The sequence below is a fragment of the Zonotrichia leucophrys genome, chromosome 5, assembly GCF_028769735.1.
Source record: "Zonotrichia leucophrys gambelii isolate GWCS_2022_RI chromosome 5, RI_Zleu_2.0, whole genome shotgun sequence".
NCBI lineage: Eukaryota > Metazoa > Chordata > Aves > Passeriformes > Passerellidae > Zonotrichia > Zonotrichia leucophrys.
The window spans coordinates 17,592,327-17,611,526 of record NC_088175.1 but is presented as its reverse complement, the minus strand read 5'-3'; the positions used below and the strand labels follow the sequence as shown (position 1 = coordinate 17,611,526).

Genomic DNA, 19,200 nt, shown 5'->3' with positions numbered 1-19,200 from the left:
GCTTGAGTTTCTAGTTTGGTCTTGTAATGGGGAACCACTTCATCAAGGTGTTTCCTAAGCTAGGACTTAGATACTCAGCCTCCAAGAGTGTATATGATACCACTTCCAGTTCCCATGCTTTCAGTGACTCAAACTGTCATGGTGAGCCACAGATTAGCACAGGTATCTCTCATTATAAGCCTGAAGTTTAGCATTAGGCTCTTGGACTGTGCCTGGGAAGGTGCTGAAAAACGTACGGTGCTGTCATGCCCTCAGAATTGCGAGAGGCAGGAATGCCCCTGTAGGATAGGCAAGTGTGGCTCAGGTAGAGGATGGCACAGCCACCCTCTAACAGGAGCTGCCATCTGTGAGGCACAGCAAGTTTCATGAGACAGGCAGGTGTGCCCCATCACTAAGGTGTTCCCCTAAACTTCTGTAGTTGGATGATGGTGATGTGGACAGCTGTACCTGGTGCCATTTTGAGCCTTTGGTTACTGTTTTTCACAGTACAGGGAATGACATCTCTTTATACTCAGGGGTGAGTATGTACATCAGCACTGCTCTAGTTGTCTTTCAGAGGCAGAGATGGAACTTTTTGGTGAAATTCATTAGCCAGAAATAATTTATGTTTAGAGGAAAAATATCACTGAGTCAGCTAGGGTAAATATTATTCATGCAGTCTAAATTGAAAGATAAGTGCATTCTAAACATTGTCTTTCTTACTAGCTAATTCTAACAGAATTACTGTCACACCTCATTGAAGCTCAGAACTTAATTTTTCATTAAATTACCTAAACTTAGAAAGAAACTCAGCAATATTTGCAGTAGGTAATCTTCAGGCTTCAAGTTGCCAGGCATCTTTGCCTTTCATCCAGAGAAATCAACATTTCCTTCAGACACATTTCCTCAGATTCTCAGCAGTATCATGGTACATGTATAGTGTCTCTTCTCTCTGCTTTGTTTCATCATAGCCATGCTGGGAGGCATAGACAGGGCTTTGTTAATGCCTCATATTATTATTATCATCATCCTTCAGTGTTAGTGTGGCTCCACTGTAGGTTTTCAGATAGGTGTTCATTTCTGGAAGGGACTATGTTATGGGTAGCCTCTGTCACATTAACAGAATGTTGTCAATGTATTTACAGATTCAGAGAAAATATAGAAGGCAGAAATGGTAAGAATTAATCTAATCCAGCCAGAGTACACTTACATGATTCCTTCTAAATTCTTCCCTACCTTTGTCTTTAAGAAAAATTATACACTTTCTAACCAAATTATTTCTAAACTTTACTACATATACAACTAAAAAGGTATTTGAACTTTCTGAATCTCCCTTGATGCAGTTTAAGGCTACAATTTTTCCTACCTTCCAAAGACCCTGCCTCTTCAGCCTGCTATGGATTTGAAGATTGCCATCATGCCTTCTCCACTCTTTTCCTCTAGACTAAACAAACCTGGTTACAGCCTTTTCCCTGCAAGCCAGGTTTTCTAGATGTCCAACCATTATTTCTTAACTTCCCTGTGGCCTTATGGATAGTCTGCTTTTCTATTTGAACTTCAGTGAAGAGTGAAGAACAAGGAAGGGCCAAGAAGTCCAACACAGACCTTAGTAACACTAAGGAGAGCATAAGGATTAGAGGAAAATATTATACTTTACTGGAAATCAGCTCAGAAGATATTGAAAATTTGAAAGGTGGGAACTGGGAATTAAAAAGGATGAACCTAATCAATATGGTGTCCATTGAGTCACCTCCTATTTGGTGATGCTGGAACAGATGCCTTTTTTAATGTGGCTTAAAGAAATCTTGTCACTTAAAGTAGCATTAGGGGCTGAAAATGAATGGACTTGGGAAATATGATACCAAAACTGAAAGAGTAGAAGGTTACTTGGGTTGAAAAAACCTGTGTGACTAGATCCCAGATCTTTTGCAACTCTTAAATCCTAATAAAAAGTGTGATTCCTTGTGTTCCTTTTCCAAAAGAGTTCTAGGTAGTGACATTGGCAGGAAATGTTTGATGAACTGAAAATTTTAAATCAAGGAGTTCCAGATGTGAAATCTGAGTATTTGTGTTGGAAACCTGGGTTGTAGGGCTGATGTAGGTTATTACAGCATATGGACTAGAAAGACCTCTTCCACACAAACAAATCAATTGTAATCTTGCACGCTAAGTGCAAAATCCCTTTCTTCTTTAGTCTTCAAACGCAGATTCATTCCACAAAAACATTTGATGAATTTCAAACAGCAAATACACTTGAGAGAATTCAACTGCAACAAACAAGCTGTCAGTGGAGAAATGGGCTAAATTTGGCAAATAGAGTATTTGCTGGATATTGCTCACTTAGGTTTACAGGGGACTGGAAAGGACATGCCAAAACAGCTGTTCCTAGTCTTTGCACAAAAGATGTTTCCTTGAAGAAGGCATTAGGAGTCTCTTATTCTAGAGGAGAAAAGACAAGTGAAACGGAAAATTTACTGATGATGAGCTCTGGCAATAGTGATGGGAGGCAAAAGGATATGGTAGTTAACAGAGGGACTGGATGATGATAGGCAGGGAGAATGAGAGCAACAGATCGGAGTGGGAGACACCAGAGGGGTGGGAAGCATGGGGGAGGAGGTGAGGAAGTGAGCCAGGAGAAGACAGCGTGACTGTGTCTGATCTACACTGACGAGTACCAATGTTAACTGTCACCTCTCATCTCCAAACTAAATCACGCCTGGAATTGGAGGCAGCAAGGAGCTGATAGAGTCAGCCTTAGAGAGCCGACAAGTCAATCAGAGCGGAGATGTGTGGAGAGACACCAGCGTTATAGGGCTCGGTGCCTTCATTCATCGCAGGATTTACACCTGTCAGGCTCCCGCGGGGGGAGCGCGCCGGGACTCACTTTGGCACCACTTAAAATGGGACAACAGACACATTACTGCAATCACCCTCTGCTTTCCTGTCCTCTGGAGGGTGTGTTTTATGTTACAGGGAGCTCAGCTGCCTTTGTAAGTTGAATTTGAAGCTGAACACACCTCTTGCAGGAAGGGATTGCCTGCATTTCAGCACCTGGAGGGCTATTCCCCATGCAAACCTGCAATGCCCCAGACCAAAGAGGGAAGGAGGGCTTTGCCGGGCAGGGGGAGATGATGGGGTAGCTGTTCACTAACTAAAATGCTTCAGGAGCTATGTAGGCTGTGCAAACCTCATTACCTGAGTCTGACATATTATCTATTAGAAGAGGTCAATGGGGGCCAGAACAAGACATCGGCCTTCCTGTCTTCTTCCCAGCTCTTCTCAAATACCTGCAGTGCTCCATAAAGATTCTCCTCTCCTGTCAAAAGAGTGCCCAGATCAGAACTCTTCCCTGCTGGCTAAATCCTGGGTACCAAAGCTTGTGATACAGGCTTTGAGCTGCCTGATCTCTTAATCCAGCTGTGTGTATTCATTTGAAACTGAAAGCAGCTCCTTTTTGTCGTCTGCTTCTCAGCATTAACTTCTCTTTGATGTAATTCTTGCTTCCGATGCTCTCTCCCTTCATGGGGAAGATTAGTGTGAAATTGGCCTGCTTCTCCAGAGACTGCAGTGTTAAGCCTTCAACACTTGGTCCTTATTGGAAATCCTTAACCCACATCAAGGAGAGGGGGAGGGAAGGAAAGTGTAAGAGTTCCAGATTTGACTCTGCCAGAGCTCTGATGCCTCCTTTCCCTTCAATGTTTTGGGAGTGGGGAGCATGGATGTTGAAGGACTTAGGGATGTTCTCTGAATGATCCATGTATTTTAAAGCAGAGACTAAGATGCCAGCCTAGCTGCTAGGCATATATGCTGTCAGGTTGAGAAGTGAGGATGGCAATGCAGGGGTAATCAGAGAGAACTGTGAGCGTGCAAACAGTATGGCCAGGTTGGTCAGAGTGACACGTTTTGGGAATTAAGCCACAAAATTGTTGCTAATCTGCTTTGAGGAAATACACTTCGAGATGGATTTCCTATGCCCATGTGGTGAGGATGGAGTGCAAGAGAGTGAATTTCTCTCTTCTTGGACAGATGTGGGTGCAGGGTTGCCTTAGACTTCATGTGGAGCTTTTTCCTTATGAGAAGACTGATGGGCTCAGTGGGGAGAGACTTCAGTGAGCTCCAGTACTGCATTTCCTGAGTATCTACGCCTTAGACAAGTTGCTTGTGAGCATTTTCCCTTCCCCACAGTGACGGGACAACATTCCTTGCTCTCCCTTTCAGCCTGCTTCTTGCTCCTGCCTCCCCCTGTATGTCTGCTTTCTGCTTGTCTTCCATCATCCCACCATTACATGAACTTCCACTTTAACTTCACCAGCCACTTCCATCAGCCCTTGGACCTGTGCCTGCTCCTTCCTCCTCAGTCTCTTTTGCACCCATTGTTCCTCCTGGTGGCTCTTCCCTACTCCCCACACTCTCCTGACTTTTGCTGCATTCCAGCTCCACTATCCCCTCCTGCTTGGTCCTGCTCCATTGCCCTCCCCACAAACACATGGTGCCATTATCTAAGGAAGGGCCTTGAGCACCCCCCTTGGTTTAGCCTTGTGCTTCCTCTTGCTTGGTCACCCCCCTCCCCTACCCAGGTCTGCAAATCACTCCTTCCCATGTCAGGCAGCAAATTGGTTTATCCTCCCCCCATCCCAGCTTTCATTACCTTGCCGAAATGAAGCGATATCTCCTCGGCGGAGGCTTCCCGTCGCTGCAGCCAGTACCCAAATCATGAGAGCTGGCATAATAAATGAAGACAAAGTGCCGGCGGCCCGGGCCATCTCTCCCACTGCGCCACTAGCCGCTGCCAGCTTCATTATTCGCTTAAGTTGCCGGAGAAAATTACTTAACCCTGACCCGTGTATTAGGGCCCTGTATTAATGCTGCGACAGGCGTCTCTTACAGCAAAGAACAATTTATTAGAGCCGAAACAGGCTGCTTTTCTCTGTCATTTTTCCAATCTGAGCTTTGAACACACATCATTAAACTTGTCTGACTCTCTCCCCTTCTCCATCATTCCTTTTTTATTTTTTTTAAACAGAAAGTGCTGTAGAGAATAGAGATTGTTCTGAACTCACTGAGTGCCTCAGACTTTGCCCCCTCCTTTCTCCCGTTAAGCTCTTTCCTCCAATCAAGTCTCCATCTCTCTCTGTCTAATTCACCCATACTCTTCTCCCTTTGTAGTTACATATCTGTTCTTCAAACTCTTCTTTCTGAAGTTCTCTCACATTCTCTGCTTGCTTACCTGTCCCTCTTTGTATGGGTGTCACATTTCTTTCACTCCATAACTTTGACTAATCTCACTTTTTTTCTCTGGGCCAAACTGGAAGAAATATGCTGGAAAGGCATGTTCCCAATGTCAGAATAGGGTCTGTCTCACTTTTGTTCTGGGATTTCCTGGAACAGCAGAGATCATCAGAGCATGGAGTTGCCTTATGAACTCATTTTCAGTACCACGATCCTTATCCCCCTCTCTCCAAGGGCTCACCTAACCATTGTTAGGGCCTCTACGTCACCCAGCAGTCCCCAGGCAGTGTGAGCACCAGGAAGGGTTTCAGAGGACTAGCTTGCTAAAATATATGCAAATGCATTGGTGGCATTCAGGTATGCTCTCTTCTTTAAATCTGACTCTAGTCATTGAATTGACAGTGCACAGCCTTCAGCTGGGATAAATTTAGCTGGAGGCTAACCATGCAATCTCTCCCCTTCTCTATTTTCTGATGGGCTACAGAGGGAGAGAGACAGAGGGGCAGAGAGGGAGAGATGAGAAGCAACCATACAAGCTCTTCCTCAGACCTCATTGGTGAAGCCTTGCAAAGTTGGTGACAGAATACTGTCTGAGGAAGAAAACAGATAGTAGCAGAGGGTTTTTTCAAATACTCGATCACTTTTTGTTTGAGACGCAACGCCTAGATTTACTCACTTGAAGAGAACCTGGGCAATGTGAGTGCAGAATGATAGCTCAGACTGGACATCCAAAGCTGGAAGCTACCAATTTATAGCAGCCTCAGTGGAGTCTCAGCTGTTTAAGGCTCGGTGCGAGTGTATTTGGGTTCAACTGTCAGGACTGTTCAGAGTGCTTAGCCCCTGGGTCAGACTGCCTATTGTGCTGCTGTAGTTTATCTCCAGAACCCCTCTGGCCAGTGGTCAGATTAGCTGAGGGGCTGGCAAGAAGCCTATGTTGTCCTTATTATCAAGTTTATCAGTGCAGAGCTACCTCTTAATAAAGAGGAAGATTCTGTATGAATGAGTTGACTGATGATACTAGAAATTTTAGGCTAAGCCTTCAGCATCATTAGAAGGAGACAACATGAGTAACCCAGAATTTAAACATGCAAGCTGTTTATGACAAACATTCTTCTCCATTTCCATTTTACTGATGATTTGCACAAGAAAACAGCAAGAAATATACACTTTGTTTAAAAAGGTAAATATACAGACTTTCATAAATCATTCTGGTTTGAAAGGTTTCTAACTCTGGTTCTGGAGCTACTTTTAACTGTCTGCTAATGATTTGCTCATTGCCAACAATTTTCTTATGGGAATATGTGCATGAAGAGAACCTGCTAATGATTGAATGGATCTTGGTGGTGATCACCATGCCCTCCAGTTTGCTTTCCAAGAGACCATATATTCCTGGAGATGTCCTCTATTTGTCAGCAATGAAACTTGATGCTAAATGGGAGGCCTTGCCTCATGTGGAGGATCTGCTTCTCTCTGCTTCTGTCTGGATGGCCCTGAGGAACTGGAGATTACTAGAACTCAACACATGGTCACGCATAGATGGGATTAAGCTAAGAAGGGGTAGGAGATCTGCCTGGTTGGAGTTCGAAGAGATTATTTGTGCTGCTGTATGCAGAACTTTATACACTGTGCCAGTGAGCACTTCTGTTTGCTGTCATGGTCTCCTGTGTGATCTAGGTGAGAAGTATTTCTGGTTTACATCAACTTATTGTAAGTTTTATGATGGATTGATTTTCCTGCAGCCTATAGGGGACAATCTGCCCCTCATCTTGAATCTAGAGAAATGGGTTTGTCAAAGGAAGAGGAAAGTCCAGACTCCATAGTTTTTTTCAATCTGCAGCTGCTCAGTCGACACTCTGACTTTTCTGTTGCATCTTTTCTCTCCCATATGGATCTTGCCAAAGACCCTTTGTCATCTCAAAACTAGATTTTTGACCATCTCAAGTCCATTATTTGCAAAAATTCATAATAACTAAAGCATTAACTAATATTAACTGTGAGAGTAACAGGTTATATTGCTCTAATTTAGCTGAAATATTATTACCTTCCTGTCTGCTCAAAATTTGTCTGGGATACAAAAGTTTTATATTGAAAAAGGAATGAAAATTGAAATGGTAGGTTTTTTTCATAGAATCATTCACATTCAAGGTGGGAGTACAACTTTTTATCCTAGTCTCATCCCTTAGTGCTTATGTGGGCTGGATAAATTTTCAAGGCTGCTTACCTTCACAAAGAGGGAGAAAGTTATTTCTAGCAATGTCAGGAATCAAGGGGATTCTGTAGCTATTTGTCAGGGGAGTGATTGTGAGCTGAAGGACAGGAAATTCATGAAGACATAAACATGGTACATGAGATGGCTTGGGGGCTGGTGGGCTGTATCACAGCAGTGATACCTCTAGAATAGAGGAAATATCTCAGGAAGCACACACAGAAAGAGTGGTGCTAAAGCTGGATGACAGTACAGTATGGGGTAGTTTTCCTCCCCTTGTCCATAATTTCTGTGAGTGATTCAGTCAGAGGTTCTAGTTTTTAGCCACCTGTTGAGGGATCAGCTAATGCAGGGCACTCTGAATAGCCATGCATGACCTGCTCATGTAGCTGGGAGGGAGGCCAACACTTCGCATCTTCTTTGGCCATCAGGGAAAGGCATTTAAGGTGGCCCTTTGGGAGCTGAACAGCTCCAGTGGGCTTTTGTTTAGAGTGTGCAGGCTCTGCCACCACATAAAGCATCTCTTCAGCCACTAAAACTGCTGATCTCTGGAACTTCTTCACTGATTTTTCCTCAGATGTGATTAAGGGGTCTCTGGTGCTGACATGGAGAAGAGAAGTAGAGGAGATGGCAGTGAGGGTGAGAGGGCATGGTTGGTTGGTGCAGCTGCCCTTCTGCTGGGAGTCCCTCCCGAATTCCCTGCCACTCTCCTGCTTAGCCTGATAGCTCCTCCAAGTTCTCTAATCACCTTCTTGCTGTAATGAGCCTCTCATCTCACTGATGGAAATCAGGGTATTTGGTTATGAAAGGGACACTGTTAATAACACGATCTCTCTCTTCTCCACTCCATCCCCCACTCCCCCATCAACCCCCCTTCCAGTTCTCCACACAATTCTCTCAATTAATGATAGGCAGAAATTAATTTTTCCCCTGGACTGAAACAATTGCTTGGCGGAGGATTGCCAGCTCGGTTCCAGATAGGGACCTTTCCCAGCAGAGCCCAGAGAAAGGAGGAGAGACCGAGGTGATAAGCAGGGCCCTATCAGCAGCCACAGGACGCAGTAATACAAATGTTATCCTTAGAAATGTATTTAAAGAGGATATGTTTATAATTCGAAGGGGATTGTCAGGACTGCTCCCCTCCCCCTCCCCACAGATCCGTGCTGCTGCGTTCTTCCTTACCATGAACTGCTCTCAACCCTCCGAAAGGCTTGGCAATGTCAGCACCCCAGGCTCCCCCGGCCACAGGATGAGGTAGGAAAAGGGAATGCCTGGGTGCAGTGTGGGGAATGGCTGTGGAAGGCCACAGCACCCAGCAGGCAAAAGCCAGGAGAGACAGGGAGGAGGAGCTTGTCCAGAGGTAGGGACTTGCAGCAGTTCTACTTGGATTTTGAGCAAAAAGAGGCAAGGAGTGACAAATACCCTGTGCTGAAAGAAAGCAGTGGTAGAAGAATGAACAAGTCCATGGAGATAAGGAAGGCAGCCCCAGCTGCAGGCTGATCTGGAGGGTAGGAGGAGGTTAAGCACAGCCCAGGGCAGGGATGTAGTTGCTGTTGCATGTGACTCAGAAAATGCTGTCCTCTTGGCTGCTTTCTAAAACGACACATTGATAGATCCCATATGTAAAATAGCTCCATGTTTCAAAAAAGCTATCTGGCCCAGCCCAATCTACCAGATGCCAGCCAACAAGTGTGCTCCTGGCTGAAAGTTCACACACCCGTGGAACAGAGCACCTTTACCTTCCCCTCAAATAAGGAATGACAACACACTCAATAAGGCCTTCTAGCCTGCCCACTTCCTGCAGATTTGTGACATGCCCCACAGCTCTATATAAGACCTGCTGTTCTTCTTTGTACCAGTTAATCTCACTGAAACAAACAGGCAGATAATCACAAGACACAAGGACAACGGGAGAGGAACGAACAAGAGAGGCCATAGAGGACTTTCAGGAAGCAAAACTTGCAATCATTATGACTGCAAAAGACATAATTCCAGCCTCCTCGAGGCTTTACCTGTCCTTGCAGGTGATGCCCACACTTGGCTGTGCTGGGTTGCTTTGAGGCCTATAGATTTTGAAACACCACTTGCTCTTGCTGAGGGCAAGCTAGCACTCAGTTCCCGCCCAACCACATTAACATCCACAATGCTCCAACCCTCACCAGCATCACCGGTACCACTGCCTGCTCTCTGCTGCCATGACAAGTGTACTTCTTTTCTGAACACTGAAGCATCCTCAGGGATTTAGTCAGGTCCCTGCAGCTGGCTGGTAGACTGATAAGTGCCCCTCTAGGTGTCTCTGAGACTGCTGTTTTTACACCAGTAATGGCAGGTAAACAGGCACTCCAGTAAGAGCCCAGATCATTCTAGTCCTATGAAGTCCTTGATCAACTGCCAAATAAAGCAAAATTGTAAAATGAAACATGCTAGATAAGAGATGAGTAGCTTCATGACCAGACTTTGTGTTGCAAGATTAAGGGGAATCCCGCAATTAATTAGTAGTTCTTTAGTTCCTGCCTTGCTTGCCCTCTGTATCTCTTTTTGTTTAGTTCTTGCTTTCAAATTACAGCATTAACATCCTTCTTTCTGTCCTTTCCATGGAAGAATCCAAATAAAGCTGATTACATTTCATTAATTTCTTTCTGAAGGAACTCTGCATCTGTGACACTTTGTCTCTCACCTGTCACCGTAACAATCATGTTTGTTTTATGTTGCCTCACACCTATATTTAGTGTACTCTTCACAGCAATCAGGAGTTTGATTTGGCCATATCAGCAGGTGTGGCACCTTGTCACAAGTCCCAATACTGGATCCTGCACATGATAATTGCTCAGCCAACTGCTAGCAGGGATGGAGTCCTCATGAATCCTCACTGAGGTAGGATCTGTATCACTATTCAGTGCTCAGCACACAGTACTGGAAGGAGGGTTCGTACACACCAGGTCTCACAAACCCCATGGCTCCCCTCCCTTCAGCTCACTCTGCCTCCACCAGGCAGACTTTGTCCATCCACTGCCACATGTGTGAAGGCAGGCACCAGTTCCAGAAGGTCCAGAGCATCTACTGGGGCAGAAAGGGTGGAGGAGGATTTGGTAGACCCTACTGGCTTTCCAGTGCAGGGGAGCAGTGTTAGACCAGAGAAGATCTGATTCAGTGAGTCTGAAGAAAAGATACATGTTTTAAAACACAAAATCAATTTGTTGTTGTACAGTGTGAAAAACTCTTCCTTTTGCTGGGCACAAGTGAAGTCTTTTGGCCTCATGTAGAGGTGCTGTGGGAAAACAATAAAACCAAAAATGCAGACCACATTTAATGGAACTAGGCTGACTCACTGCAAGATTAAAATACAACTTGTGCAGACAAGCCAGGCCCACTTTCTATATTACTTCATGTTCATAACTAGAAAGTTCTGTGGAGTGTATTAGGGACACTGGAAATTAAACACAGGCCTGTCAAAGGATGTTGGAACACAGGTCATCCCGAATAATCAGGACTATCAGGAAGCCTTAAAGTCCACATTAAATGGATACTAAAGATGCTGGCAACCTAAATGTAGGCCTGAGTTTCACTGCACCCTCAAAGACACTTGGGAACCAGAGCATATTAGGAAAACACCACCTGATGCTTGTAGAACAATAATCAGAAATAAACTAACTCTGTCTGTTCCACAACTTCAGTTGGGCTTTTGGCCAAACATCGGGCAAGAATCCTGATGTTAGGCCAAAAGCAAGAGCTTTAACTGTAGAGAAGAGAGTATTTATGGCTGTGGTCTGTAAAAGAATGCAAACTGGATATTTGCCCTGCAAATGACACCAAAAAGAGAAAACACCACATTTTTTTTCCCTACTGTCTCTCTCCACTTCTGTCCTGACTCCCTCAGCAGCTTGGTTTCTCACTCCCTTGGTTTCTGACTCCCTCAGCACCATTCCCAGTGCTGCCAAACAACTCCCTCAGATCAGCACACAGTGATATTGGTGGTGTTGGGGTAACTTGTGTCACAGGAGCATGTAGTGACTCATTTTTCCAGGCCCATAGGAGACATAAATTGGAACTGTTACTGGCTTCTTTGGCAACACCCATGGAATGATATGGGAATGTGAAGCTAGGATATGACCCACTCCGTAAGGGAAGGACACAGAGCTGTCTCTGCAATTGACTGATTTACCTGAGCTTCTGCATTGAAGTTCCTGGGTTCTCTGCATGTCGTTTGTTCCCTTCCCTCAGTGTTTCTCACTGTTGCCAAATTGATAATCCTCAGTGATATGGTGGAGCCACCTATCCTAGTGACAGTGGAATTCTTCCCCTTTTTCATCATATTTGGTAGTACTAAAATATTCTTAATTGATAGTGACTTGCCCAGTTACTCAGAAAGAGCTACCATGAGGTCCACTATTAAAGCTATCAGTAGATCAGTTTGCATGGCCTTCACTAGCAGGAGTTTGAATGAACCCAGTGGTACGAAACACCAGGAAAAGAAGCTGAGCTCTGTGAGTGTGTTCGGATTGTCTTCCCTAGCTATGTTCTTGGGGCTGGTATTCAGTGATTGTTGCCTTACACACATAGCCAGAGCCTCCATGACAGCCTCCTCCCCATCCTTGCCATTTTCACTGAGCTTTTGACACTGGGCTGTCCACTGAGCCAGCCTGGCATCACCTCACACAAATGTTGGTGGACTGGCACCTCCAGATGGGAGCAATCCAAGGCAGACTGTACCAGCTCCTAGGGAGAAGTTCCTAGAAGGGTCTTGACATGTGCAGAGCCTTCCAGATACCATTTCTGTCACTTTCCGGTGCTGTTTCAACTTGGACTTGGGAAAATGTGCTTTGAAGGCATCCGAGGGAGTGTTCTTCCAAGACAAGTAGACAGTGCTGGTTAGTCACACCAAGATGCTGGTGAGTGTTTGATGCACAGACAAGGTCTCTCCCTCTGGCCAATGTACACCTATTTCTGGTAAGGACTGGATCTCTGAGAGTGGGTACATCCCAGCACACCCACACAGCTGGACCAAACTGACAGCCCAAGATTTTCCAGATGGCAACTTGCAACTCAACAGCCAAAGTCTCCAGAAACTCCTTCCAGGTGGTGGGGCAGGAAGAAAGCGTGGCAGTACAGCCTTGTCCACCGTGCACTTCTCCCTCCCTCCCTCACTCCCTCCCTCCCTCCCTTTCAGCCCTGTCCTTTCTCAATACCCAGGAAAGATTAACTCCTCTTCGCACACCAGAGAAAGTTATTATCATTAATGAAGAATTAAAAGAGAGTGATTAATAAAGGGCCCTTATCTGGCCATGAGGAGGAGGCTGGACAATGGAAGGAAGATGGAGAAAATGAAAAACAATAAATATGAAGCGTAAAAGGAGGCGAGCACTGCTCCCACTTGTTAGATCGCAGCTGCATCTCCTGAGGGGGGAAGGCTCCAAATTGCTAATTACTGCCTCTGAAAAGACCTCGCTCTGATATGTTTTCTGCTGAAAGGTTCCCATTAATGAAGCAGCGATGATGCCGTTTCCCTTTGACTTGCCTTCAATTCCCTCCCTGAGCTTCCTCCCAAGCCGGGAACAATGAGGCCCTGGGAGCTGGCGGCTCCCACAGGCCTCTCGGAGACTAGGCCGGGGGCAGCCGAGTGAGGGGAGCCGAGCCGGCTGTGAAATATGGAGGGGGGAGATAAGGCAAAGACAGAGGAAAGAGGCTCACTCCCAGGAGCCCAGGGAAAATTTGCAGTTATTATGAAGGAGATGAGACAGATTAAAAGCCCTTGTGTTCTGCGCTGCCCTTTTATTTAGTGGCTTCATCTCCGAGATGAAAGAAGTTGGAAATGACTTTCTCCGCATTTTGCTGCAAGAAGCTTCACGGCACATTTTTTGACTTTATTCCTCCCTTTGTCTCTTGTCCCCTTTCTGTCTCTCTTTTTCCTTTTAACCCCTGGAAGGTTTTGCTGTGAAATGTCATGGGACGAGGCAGAGCATTTGCTGGGGTAGAGCAATGACCCTGCTGCTCTCCCCATCCCACTGGGCTGAATGGCTCCCGCTGCCCAGCAAGGAGGGAGCTGGGCTGAGGTGCTGCCACAACAAGCAGAGAGCATCCAGCCAAGCTTCCTCTCCTGCTTGCCTCAGAAATGTCCCTCACCACTAACACACCCTCTCCTGCCTCCAGGCCCAGCAGCAGTTCAGCACAGGTGACTGCAACCTCTAGGCAGGAAAAAAAAATATCCTTACAAAGCCCAGTGATGGATCCATGTGGGGTAAGAGTGCTGAACATTTTGTATCCCTGGAGCATTTAATGAGCAAAACTAGTGCTGACAAGTTGGGACAGTTCCCATTCAGGCAACTTACAAAGTGCACAGAGAGTAAACAATTTGCCAGGGATGTGGGATGAAGTTCAATGCAGACAAGGATTCAAAATTAACTTTTGCTGTCCTATGTCAGGGTGAATCTTGTAAGACTGCACAGAAATACCATAAACTGCTCAAAACCCGATTATCCCAACTGCCTCATTATATTTCTTGAACTCCTATTCCAAATTATAATCCTCATTATATTTCTTGAACTTCTATTCCAAATTTTTTCCACATCAGTGCTCCTTTGTGGTAACCATTTAGTTCTTGGGACCCTTGCAATTGCAAGAGCTTTTTCATCCTGTCTCTTGCTTTTGCCCTATCTCTCTCACAGAAAACCGACCCCGTGTGCCAGTATGTGGTCTTTACTCAGGCCAAATGCTGGCAATATCTGCAGAAATTTGGGTTTGAGTGTTGAATGTGGAAAAAAATAATGGACAGGTGAATTAAAATTTATACCACTTGAAAAACATTTTGTTGACCTACAGAGAACAGAGAACTAGTTGGGAAATGAGGGGAAAATAAGAGAAATTAGAATGGGCATCTGCTGCCATCTCCCCAGGACATCTGAATACAGGATTTCTTGTACACAATTGTTTGTCTGGTTTGTTATCCTGCCTGGAACAGCAGCCAGTATTGAGTGCTTGAAATGAAGGGGTAAGAAGCTCTGAAGTGATGTTTACAGAATAACCTTCCCATCAGGGGAGTTTCTCTCTAACCCAGACATTTTGTAGCTGTTTTATATCCTGAAGCATGAAAAAGGATTGCAGCGGTGAAACAGGATTAGATTTTAGGAGGGATTTTCTCTCAGATCTGAGAGTAAAAAGAAAACCCCTGTATTGGAAATAGGAAACTGGCTGGGAAAACAAAATGCTGCTAACAAGTAAGGTGAGTTACTGCCCCAGAAAGGGTTAAAAAACTAAAAGGACACAATTTTACAGGCAAGTTTGTGCACATAAAGTAACTTTAATCAAGTCAGCTATTGGAAACGGGATAAAACAAAATCTACCTATTGACTGCTTTTCTTTTTTTTTTTATATTTATTTTCCAAGGAAATAATAGAGAACTACAAGGAAATGAAAATGTTAACATGACGGCTCAGACTGGCACGAAGGACTGGTTAGATAAACAGCATGAAGAAAGTTCAGCAAAGAGCTGAATTAAGCTTGTCCTGTTGGGGTGTAGGAATCAATGGCAAACTCAAGGATTCAGTTATTTTTGAAGTATCTTGACAAACTAGGGAGGGTGCCAGAGGACTGAGGAAGAACAAACACAGCACCAGTCTTTTGTGGTGGGAGTAGGGAGGCAGCAGTGGTCTTGGCAAATATCACCCTTTCAGAGTAACTTCTGTTCCTGGCAACGTGATGGAATAAACAGAAAAGGGGGGAAAAGTAAGAATACAAAGGATAAGAGATCTGTGAGCAAAAGGCAGTAGTATACATTTACACAGAATAAATCACATCTAAATAAATCTGATTACTTTATTTTTATTTAATTTACAAAATTAGTGAAGAGAATAACTCAAACATAATATAGATATGGACTCTGGCAAAACTTTCAATATGCTGCACTGTAAAACATTACATGAAAAACGAACCAGTATTGGCTTGAATGTGAGTGCAGCTATGTCAGTTAAGAAAACCCCAAACACCCTTCTGGGGAAAAAAACCCCAAAACCAATCAGGAAAACCAAACCCAAACAAAAACCCACTCTCAACCTCCATCCAAAGCCAAACAAAAACAAACGAACAAAACCCCCAAACAAACAAACAAACAAAAACAACAAACTCCAAATACCACCCAAACAAAAAAATCCAGCAAAAAAATTCCCGAAAATAAACCAAAACAAAACGACGATGAAAAAAACCCACTCTAAACCCGCTGAAGAAGCATCATGAAAGCTGAGAAATAACCGGAATGTTATTCAAAACTGGATGGTGGCAGGTTCACACCTAGCTTTATTTTGATGGCTTCTGGTGATGTGTAAGCTGGCACGATGGGAAAAGAGATGCAAGCCTTGAGGAGAGGGGAGCAGCACTGTGAAGTTTAATTTAGGATGCACAACACTAGCCTGGCAGCAACGAAACGGAGGAGTTTGAGTACCAAGTTTATTTACTGTCCATTACAAATAAAATAACCAAGCAGCTAAAGGTTACGTATAGGCAAGGGCTGCCCCGCTGGCAGGTGACGGCTCTGCAATGGCTCCACGGGCGGCACCAGCCACGGCGTCAGCGCACAGAGGAGCACGGACGCCGGCAGCGGGCCGCGCTCGGGGGCGGGCCGGGCGGCGGGGCGGCGCTGGCCCGGCCGGGCCGTCAGGGCTCGGCGGCGGCCCCGCCCGCGGGCGGGGCGGGCGGAGGAAGTGGCCCGGGGAGGCCGGAAGCGGCGCTGACGAGGGGCTGGCGGAGCGGGGCGCTGGCCGGTGAGCGGGGTCGCGGGCAGGTGCGGCAGGAGGCTGCGCGTCCGGGGCGGTGGGGGCAGTTTTCCCGGCCTTTCCCGGTGAAGCTGGGGCGTGTCGGGCAGAAACAGCGGCGTCTCCGTAGAGAAGGGAGCCAGTGCGGCCGGGTCGCTGAGGAATAAGGGAGGCGGCCTGCGGCAGTGGGTAGTTCACCGGGCTGGAGGTGCGGGTGTTTCTGAGCCCGCTGGGAAGAGAAAGCCCACGCCTGCAAGGCACGCGTAGGGAGAGGAGTGTTGTGAGATGAGGGATTTGGCCAGGACTTTAGGATTGGCACACTGACAGCCCTGAGGTGTAGCGGTGGTATTTTCCGGCAGTAGGAGTTGGGGCTTGGTCTCATACACCCTGTTCTAAGGAGCCCAGCGTCCCGTGCGCCTTGCTTTACAGCTGAAGTGGTGCTGGCTTGCAAACTACCTGTTTTACCATCTGTTTTACTCCCAGCTTTGCTGCTTGTGTACCTTTTGGAAGACTCAATCTGTTTGTCAAGCAGGCTGATTCTTCTCTATTGCTTTACTGATGCCGGTAGCAAAAACTAGTTGCCGGCTTCCATATCCTTTGGGATGTGTAATTAAGCATGCTGCTTCCACACAAAAGATGAACCTTAAGGCCTTTTCAGACACAGAGCACTCAACCCAACTGCTGCAGTAGAGAGAGATCTGTGCCACCATGACTAGAAGAGGGACTTAACCCTTGCAGAAAGGATTTAACCCTGCCAAGAAGTGGCAGTTGTCCTGCATTGGGTCCTCCCAGATAACTTCGAAGTAAGTGTCCAACTCCTTTAATGTTACAAAGGGTATAGCATACTACAGTCCAGAGATGTGTTGGTAACAGTATTTATGTTTGGTGCTAATTATTGTCATTTTTAGTAGGCATTGCCAATGGATGAACTGGTGCATGACTTGGCCTCAGCTTTAGAGCAGACTTCAGAGCAAAACAAACTGGATGAGCTATGGGAAGAGATGGCGCTAAGCCCACGGCAGCAGCGGCGTCAGCTTCGCAAGAGAAGGGGTCGTAAGCGACGCTCAGACTTCACACATCAGGCAGAACATGCCTGCTGCTACAGCGAGGCTTCAGAGTCGAGCTTGGACGAAGCTGTCAAGGATTGCCGTGAGGTGCTGACAGCTAATTTCAGTGACTCTGATGACATGGCAGTGGTCAAACGGCATCCAGCTCTTAGTGCCACCCTGAGGAGCAAGCAACACTTGTGGCATGAGTCAGACTCCTTTACAGAGAATGCGCCCTGCCGACCTCTCAGGCGCCGACGGAAAGTCAAACGTGTGACATCAGAGGTGGCTGCCAGTCTCCAGCAAAAGCTCAGGGTGTCAGAGTGGAACTATGAGAGGGGCTGCAGGTTCAAGTCAGCCAAGAAACAGCGTCTTTCACGCTGGAAAGAGAATGCCCCTTGGACATCATCCAGTCATGGCCTTTGCGAGTCAGGAGAGAACAGGCCCTTCCTCAGCAACGGGGGAAGGAAGGAGCGGATGGAGTGTGAAGCCGATGATCAGAAACAGGGTTCAGATGAAAACATGTCGGAATGGTGAGATCTCAGTTTCTTCCCTGTGCTAGTCAGATGGCTGCCTTGCTTGCAGCTGCTTGTAAATGCTGTGCCTTGCTTTTTGAAGTTCTTAAAATTATTCAATGCTGCTCTTTTTGTGAGGATGAGAAATATCTCAGCTGCTTCTAAAATGTAGATTTGTTCAGAGTCTTTCCTGTTAGTATTGTATGATGACCCAGAATGCTTCCTTGAGAAGTTGGCAAGCTGATAGGTTTCTGGCTCCTGTTACACAAAGAGTCCTCTGAAATGACAGTGGCCTTGCAGCATGCTTGTGGCCTGTGGTTCTGGGAGTAAACCCCCAGCTGGCACTTGTGTTGCATGATTGGTACGAGCTGATCTCAGTTTCTTATTTTCAGCATTTAAGTAGTGGTAGATTACAGATCAGATCTCCCATCATTACTGCTGGCCCTCTGTGCAGGTGCTGTGTGAACCTCAGTCTAACCTTCCTTGCAGTTCTACATTTCTGCTCTTGATCTGATCGTTAAAGCCTAGCTATGGGGAGAATGTGGTGAGAGGATGAAGAAATTGAGAGCAGCTTATGTTACTTACAGGATAAGCACTGTGCATCAGTGGAGTCTGGTGTCTTGGTGTCCAGTTTTGGAGAACTTTGATGAATTTGTGGCAGAATCACATACAAGGGATTAAAATAAATCATGTAAATGTCGTGGTCTAAATTTGCGTTGCCCTTGGGAATTTTTTTCTCCAACTGTGACTTTTATGCTCTCTGTCTAAGGTTTAGGATCATAAAACTGCTTCTGTCAGAAGAGATTTTTCAGGTTAGAAAAGAGGCAGCTGCTGAGAATTAAATGGAGGAAATTTCTTAATGAATGGCATACAAAAAGCACATGTGATCACTGATTTTCTAATTATCATTGTGTAAGAACAGCAGACATTGAGGAGACATTTAAAACAAACAAAAAGCATTCTTTTTCAGGAAACATGAGGTCTGGAACTCTCTACTGCAGGACATTTTAGAGGTCAAAATTTAAATATGTTCAAAGGGAGATGTGGAGCATAGGCATATCAGGGGCTGTTAAACATTACAGCCCAGATGAAAGATCCCACTCAGGAAGTCCTTAAGCTGCTGACTTCTAAAAGCTAGAGGAACATACAGAGAAGTCTGTTTGTCATGTTCTCGTGTTCTTTTCTCAAGCACTGTAGTAGTCACTATCAGAGGAGAGTGGATTTGGAAAGTCTTAACTCTTTGATACAATATGATTGTTCATATGTTGAGGTTCAGTTAAGTGTTGTGACAGTCTAGCTCCTGCAGTTTGTCAGAGTGGACAGGTGGCACTTCATTACTATGGCTTTGTGGATAATAGCTGGAATTGCAGACTTCTCAGTGCTGTTTTCTGGGACCCTGTGAAAAGCTTAGGTTATAGTAAGTCCTCACTGTGGTCTGGGAACCACTATTGTGTTTTTACTGGGTCAGTTGTGATTTGTAGCAT

At 45.6% G+C, this 19,200-nt stretch overlaps 1 protein-coding gene across 17 annotated transcripts in view; it reads left to right on the top strand.

Moving 5' to 3' along the window:
* Positions 1–19,200, top strand: part of GPATCH2L (G-patch domain containing 2 like) — an 81,124-nt gene that overhangs the window by 25,713 nt on the left and 36,211 nt on the right. For 10 of the 17 annotated variants that reach the window (XR_010440664.1, XR_010440661.1, XR_010440662.1 and 7 more), the window contains exons 1-2: positions 16,119–16,164; positions 17,064–17,734. Coding sequence is in view for 11 of the 17 variants with exons in the window: in XM_064715793.1 (XP_064571863.1) it covers positions 17,076–17,734 (659 nt within the window). In the remaining 6 variants the exon portion in view is untranslated. Of the gene's footprint in view, positions 1–16,110; positions 16,185–16,268; positions 16,364–16,813; positions 16,959–17,063; positions 17,735–19,200 lie in introns of those variants that run through there. The other 7 variants (XM_064715797.1, XM_064715799.1, XM_064715796.1 and 4 more) reach the window with 7 other exon arrangements.